Genomic DNA, 7,151 nt, shown 5'->3' with positions numbered 1-7,151 from the left:
GGGGGTATTCTGTAAGAAACCACCTAGTGAATATGTGCATTTCCTCTGCTGCGGAAGTTATGATTGGCTGTGATGGGCTATGGTGTCAAGAGGAGGCAGGCACTCCACCCAATCAGCGCTTCAGTAGCAGACGAAATGACCATGTCCACTAGGCGGATTCCCCCCCCCCCCCTCCCTCAAGTTGTAAGGAACCTTAGCAACAAGGCCAGTGGGATCGCCAACGCGTAGCCGAAGAAGAACACTCAGTCTCGGTCTCTATGCAGCTGTTAGGATTAGAAGCAGCAGTTCCTTCTTCGTTGGAATAAGTATCTCTTGAAAGTAAGTGAGCAAGCAAGCAAGTAACTAACTAACTAAATAAATAAACTCCGCAATCATGACGATACATTAGCAGATAATGGAACTTATATACAAATCGTGTGCGTATACAATCATGCACAAAAACATGATAAGGGCCACAACATGAAGCTTCAAGTGACGTCTAGAGGACGTCACATTTTTCAATGACTGCGAATCTTAGTCCGTGTTTCTGCGCCTGTTCAGATACCTCGGCTCCCTTGCGATGTCGCCCTGCGTAAGAAAAGTTAGGTGGAGTTTGTTAATACACAGCAGTTTTGCAGAAAAAACACACTCAAAACAAACCTTCACCGCCGGAAAACCAAACTATTGTGCATTCAGAGAGAATCAAACCAAACTGAACAACTAGGATGCTTCGTGCTATTGTGAGTCAAAGACATATAGCAACGATAGCTGAGGTAAACCTACATTTTTTTCTGACAAATTCGTGACACAGGCACGTCACAACTCATTTTGGCCATTCAGGCCCGTACCCTATCTGAGCGTTATTTTTGCGTGACGGCGACGAGCCAAGAAATGGGCCGCCGCTCGAAGAGATCACTCATTCTTGTCACTCGATCTCTGGGTTAGTAGAATTCGTGACTTGTTCCCCGGAAGTGTTAAGAGCGACTACTTAATAGTGCTAAGCCGAAATAGGATGTACATGAGCGGCATGCTAGCGGTTGTAGCAATCAATGAAATCGCACTGAAGCTAGCCTTGTTACCTGCTTAGCAAAGTTTCCTATCATTCGTTGGAAACAAGATCTTACCAAAGCCCCCCCCCTCCCCCCCCCCCCCCGATAGCACGACACTGATATTCCATTTTTTACAATCTTTGAATGTCCTGATTTGTACTGTAGTACGGGCTTTATCTATCTAGGGCTGTACATCCAGCATGTGTGGTCAGCTAGCTTCAGTGAGATTCCCGGAACACATTATTTGTAGAGCTGTGGAGAAGGCATTTAAGATAGTAAAGGGTGTACAAACAACAGACTCAAGGAACAGGCATAGCACGGAGAGAAAACGCCTTGCGGTTGTACCTCATGTTCATTATTTTTCCCATGGGCTAAAGAATGTTGCCAGCCGGTATGGCGTTGAAGTGGTTTTGAGTGCTCCTGACAAGGTGCAAGAACTATGCCAAGCTGTTTCAAAAAAGTTTGTCTATAGGAAAAGAAAATGCACCTGCGGTTTCGAAGACGACCAAAAGTTCACAAAATGCTGAATAGGTGTTATGTACAGAATTCCGTTAACACGTGGCAACATGTATACAGGAGAAACCGGTCGGCGCATAAACACTCGTCGAAAAGGACACCAACATCTTCTAAGACAAGAAAATCATTCGCACTTGTCTAATCACGGTAACCAATGTCATTGTGAACCGGTATTCCTTGACACTGATATTTTGTTTTCAGAAAAAATGAAATAATCTAGCATGTGAAATTACAGAAGCGTTCCATGTAAGAAGGTGTGCTGAAAAATGCATCAGCCAACCATCGCTTGCTATCACTGACAAAAAACTTGCATCTTGAATACTGCTTGAACCTTTGTAATCTGTTTTTTTTTTATAAATTCATGACTCGTTTTGCACATGCTCAATGCAGATAGCTGGTGCTTACATGTTCTGTCTCTTTCCAAAATTAAACAGATGTAAGTAAGCGCTCGTGTGTCCGCCTTCTCTGCGTCTTTGTCTATTGCGCGCGCTACAAATTTCGTCATGAATACTTACCAACTCGCGTGATCTCACCCACAACTTAGCGGGGAAGAGGCGGCCAATTGGCGTAAGATACAGACCGGGGTATTCCCTCATTTAAAATTGCTAAATGCCATGTATCCCACTCGTTATAGGGCCAACTGTCCTTGGTGCGGTGGCATACCTACCCTAATACATATAACCTGGGAGTGCACTAAGCACCCTCATAGGCCAAATACCATTAACACAATGGAGCAGTGGGAGGCCCAGCTCGCCCGCTCCGACCTGGCTGGACAAAAGTCCTTAATTAGCCCGGTCATGCAGGCGGCAGAGGCCAGTGGGGCCCTGGACTGAGAGGCTCCGACCACCCCTCCTTCAAATCTTTTCCATTTCAATAAAGTTTCTATCTATCTACCAACTCGCCCAACTATAATTTCTGCTGCACCTCTCTATCACTATGGCTTTACTTAATATTTGCCTTTATTGTCCCTTTAATACATGCGTCACGCCAGTTTCGGTGCCTATTTGCTGCCTTCATATCGGCAACACAGGGGAGGCGTCGCCTACAGTCGTCGCTAGCTTGGGGTCGACGAGTGGACGCGACAGCCATTTCCATCGAGTCACTTGCGGCCATCGCACACAAAATCGCTTTTAACGTGTCTTGACACCATGTTAAAATCTCTAAGGCTACTCACTGACTGATATTAATTCTAAAAAAAAAAAGCTTTGGCGATTATTTTTATTATTTGAACGACGATCTGGATGCGCCTGCGATACTGTTTACTCACTTTAGTGCACAGCCAGAGCGTTCCCATTGGGCTTCTACATCAGACTCTCCCCTTCGGAAGCATGCGCCAAGTGACGCATCTGACTGAATCTGCCAGTCGAGCGTATAGAGTCTCATTGCTTGCAAGCGTTCGCCATAGTGCTCCAAGAAGCGAGCGATAAGTGCTGAGTCTGATTGCTCCGACGAACAAGCTTCAAACTGCATAACGCGTTGCCACTATTCTTTTACCCGAACCAAAGAGTGTACTTTCTCTTGCCGAAACAAAGGTTCGAACCGCTATCTGAGACTATGCTTAGTTCTCTTGAGTAGCATTTCTGACGAAGAGACAGACATTATCTAAGTGTGTGTCATTAAAATGCCTGCCTATTTGATATGCATAGCTGTCTGTTGAAATATTTCAGGGCTCGTTCTAAATATGCATAGCTTGAGTGAAGTCTCCAAAAAGTCGTACACTGCCCAAAGCGCGGTGAAAATATACAAAAACCCAGCAATAACATCGTTACATTCAGGTTACCTTAGGGTAAACAGAGACCAAAAAAAGAGCTTGTTTTTAGAGAAGACGAGGGGCAACGATTCCCTTTATGAATTTTGTGCCATAGTTGTAGCGCCAGTACGTTCGCATAACATCCCTAACGTTATTTTGTTTAGAAATACCTTACAGGGCTCAACAGCGGCATTGAGTAAGTGGAGCGTGTGGTACAGTTCAATATACAATGACAGCTGTGATGCAAAGCATAGCCAAAGAGAAAGCAATGATGACGTATTCAGCAAAGCTGGCAAACCCACAACGAATAAGACCAGAACCGAGACGAAAGCCGGAGAAAAAGCTACATTATAACATTGTCACGTGTTCGGTTGATGAAGTCGTTCAAGAACGTATAAAAGTATACATAGAGCTTTCGACGTGCCAGCGACGTTAAACATAGCGCAATGATGACAAAACGAAAAAGAAAAGTAGTTGGAGGCATTTGCGCGTCTATTGACCATTGTAAGTTTTCTTTGTTCGGAAAATAGTTCCCAGACTGCTTACAGTCTCAGTCAGAGCAACTATTTAATTTATTACTCCACGGGACAGTTTATTTAGTGGTTGAAGGCGAAACTCGCGTACGCGCACACGCGTACGTGTTTCGCCTAAGAAGATCACGGGGAAATCAAATGCTCACAACATATACGTATCTATGTATGTATGTATGTATGTATGTATGTATGTATGTATGTATGTATGTATGTATGTATGTATGTATGTATGTATGTATGTATGTATGTATGTATGTATGTATGTATGTATGTATGTATGTAAAGTGGCCTTATAACGTGGCGAAGGTACGTCAAGACCCCGACGTCCTCTCGCGTTCCCGTCCTCCCTGGAGCTACGTTCCGGTCGCCGCTTGCTCCCGGCTACCCCTACAACAATGGACCCTTCCAACCCCGGCTCTTCCGGCGCGTCTAACCCTACCACACAGATGACTCCGTCTGCGATGCCCTCTTGGACTGTGACGACTTGTCAATTCTGTTAAGAATTCAGTTTAGCACTTGGTAATTGATAAACCATTACTGCTAACTCCGGGGCAGGCAGATGTCAAAATCTCGCAACGACATATTGGTTCTTCCGATCGCACATTGTCATAAACTCGCCACATCCTTTCCAAAACGATAGCGCGGTACATTCAAACCTGCTTTTCATTTTTTTAAGCTCGGAAAGACTCGGATCTCATTAAAACTGGCGTTTCTTTTGTTGCAGAGGTATACCTTAACAACGCAGTTTGAGTTAATTTTTTGTCTCCTTGCGAGGATAAACAAACTCTAAAACTAAAATTAGGTGAGCTGCTTTTTGATGACAGTCGGGTACATGGACCGTAGCGGAGTGCGATTTTGACACCAGGCTCGTTCTTCTACAAAGACACCAAAGCACGGCGGGATGGTCAGCGCGTTCCACACTCACTCGCCGACTGGCCTCCATCTCGGCGAGCCGTTCTTCTTCGGTGGGCATCCGGCGAAGCCAGTCGAACTCCAGAGGCAGCTTGTACTGCTTGTTCGAGATAACAACTATCACCGGCCGGGGCCGGGTCGCGAAATCACCCTGGGTAGAGAAAGAATGCGTTAGGCTTCTAAAGCGCTACAGTCACTGCAATCGATATTACGGCACCATGAGCTGTCAGTGATAAACACTGCTCGGGTGGTGTCATAATCGCGCCGCATCCTGTCCAAAACTTCAAATGTGCTTTTCATTTTTTTAGGTTCGGGAAGACTCGAATCTCTCATTAAAACTCGCGTTTCTTTTGTTGCAGAGGAACAACAACGCAGTTTGCGTTAATTTTTTGTTTGCCGGCGTCGGAGCTCGGAGTTTTTTCTCCCCATCTATCAGGGTTTGCTTGTGCCCACAGGGTCCGACGCATGGCGCGGGTTCCTCTCCCAGGGCGACTCGGCTGTGATGAAAGCCGAGTGTCGGGCCGGACGACGTCGGTGCCCATTTGGATAACCAGTGGGTAACCGGCGACTGCGTGGTCTCGAACCCACGACCTCCCGCAGCCGAGACGCACGTTCAACGACGAGGCCACGGCTGCGGTATTTACAATTCTAGCACGCAGGAACTATTGCGGTAGAACGAATGAAGCGCACTTTAAGATATTGTTACCCTGAGAACAAAATTAGGAAATATTTAGGTAAACTTAAGTTGTGTATTCAGAAGTATACGGGCTACTACACCAGCGTAAATTAAGTTTCGCACTGCCGCCATGGTGGCTCCTCGACCTGCTGCTGAGCCTGAGGCCGTGGGTACGATTTCTGGCCGCCTATTCCAATCAGAGCGGAATGCAAAAACTATCTTTACACAGATTTAGGCGCACTTCAAAGGGCCACAGATGCTCGAAATACCCTTCATGACAAGTGCGTTGCTTTGGGACTTTTAACGTGACAACTTCATCTTGATTCCTAAAGCTTTAGAGTCGAAAGCCCAGAAACGCTAACTTGTGCTTTTAGCTGCTTTGAAACATCGCCGATTAATTATTTCTTCACGAGGGTGTAAACGTAGCACTCACTGGGAAAATAAACCTCTTCACCGTCCGAGGAATGTAAGCAGGCGCAACGTAGAGGTCGCCCAGGTTGACGTCGATCAACGTGCCCTGAATGAGCAGGATGTCTTCGATGTCTGGGCTCACGAGGAAGTCGTGGGCGCTGGACAGGTCCGGCAGCAGGAATGAGCTCAGACGAAGCTTTATTTTCTCCACGGGCCAAGTCTGTGACGACGGGGGGCGCAAGACGATGTCTCAGTCAGAGGAACTATTTAATTGAATGCGAAACCTTCCACTTCCACCGCACGCTGTCTGACATGATTTCCATGTACATGCGTCCTCACCACACTGACTGGGATAAAATTCTTCCTTTAGTGACGTTCGCATATATTACTGCTATTCAACGGACTACAGGCGCTTTCTTCTTTGTGTATGGACGATCTCTTTCCACCATATTGGACAGAAAATTCTGTTAGCATCTTCTTCGCCTAACGCGTGCCTTCCAGAAGATTTTTCTGCCCGATTTGCACATTGCCGTCAAATCGCCCGGCAAAGCACAGAAGCTACCCAAGCTGAGCGTAAACGCCGCTGTGCAACAAACGCCGTGACCTCCGTTTTCACGCTGGAGACGAAGTCCTGCTTTGAACCCGAGTCCACACTCAAGGCCTCTGTGAGAAGTTCTATCAACGCCGATACACCGTTGTGCAGCAAACACCTGCAGTGAACTATCTCGTCCGCCCTCTGTCACCGACCGGCGCCGCCGGAATTCCGAAATTGTTCACGTCTAGCGGAGCACTTCACTCACCGTTTAGATAATATCTAATGTGCGGCCAGGCTGGCTGCTTCCATGACGGCGTTAATAGTGTAAGCACTATTAACGTTTTCATTTGTACATAGCCATCATCTTGCCTGTTCTTCGCGCATGAGCTAGTGCGTTTCCTTTTTTTAATAAAAATCGCTCGACAGCTTGGTCGGTCTCAGTCCTAGCACGACCGTGTGCTAGGACTGGTAAGCTAATCTTTCCATCGCCGTTACACTGGGGAAATTATATTGTGCCTTCCTTCTTAATTAGTATATTTAGCATGCTAAGGACATGGCAATGTTATACTCGGCTGACGATCTTGAGACGGTTTCACACTGTCTAAAACAGCGTCGATATTGGGAATAAGCAGTTGTACACTATAGGTTCTCAGAGCACATTAATTGACGCTGAGAATGTGTTCGCGTTTCAAGGATAATGGTTTTCAGATCACTGGACTCAATGGTCCAGTGATCTGAAAACCATTATCCTTGAATCCAGTGTAAGAAGACTGGTAAGCTAATCGGTCGT

General features: G+C 46.2%; 1 protein-coding gene across 1 annotated transcript in view; it reads right to left on the bottom strand.

The window, feature by feature from the left end:
• Window positions 1-505: 505 nt before the first annotated feature.
• The window catches only part of LOC142583695 (sperm-specific sodium:proton exchanger-like), a 98,921-nt gene continuing 92,275 nt past the window's right edge, over window positions 506-7,151 (bottom strand). Inside the window, exons 19-21 of the mRNA XM_075694182.1 lie at window positions 5,849-6,046; window positions 4,753-4,890; window positions 506-567 (exon numbers count right to left, since the gene is read on the bottom strand). Of these exons, the coding sequence (XP_075550297.1) occupies window positions 514-567; window positions 4,753-4,890; window positions 5,849-6,046 (390 nt within the window). The 3' untranslated portion in view covers window positions 506-513. The remainder of the gene's footprint in view (window positions 568-4,752; window positions 4,891-5,848; window positions 6,047-7,151) is intronic.

This window comes from Dermacentor variabilis, chromosome 5, assembly GCF_050947875.1.
Source record: "Dermacentor variabilis isolate Ectoservices chromosome 5, ASM5094787v1, whole genome shotgun sequence".
NCBI classification, from domain to species: domain Eukaryota; kingdom Metazoa; phylum Arthropoda; class Arachnida; order Ixodida; family Ixodidae; genus Dermacentor; species Dermacentor variabilis.
The sequence above is the reverse complement of the archived record's forward strand: the minus strand, read 5'-3'. Positions and strand labels throughout refer to the sequence as shown.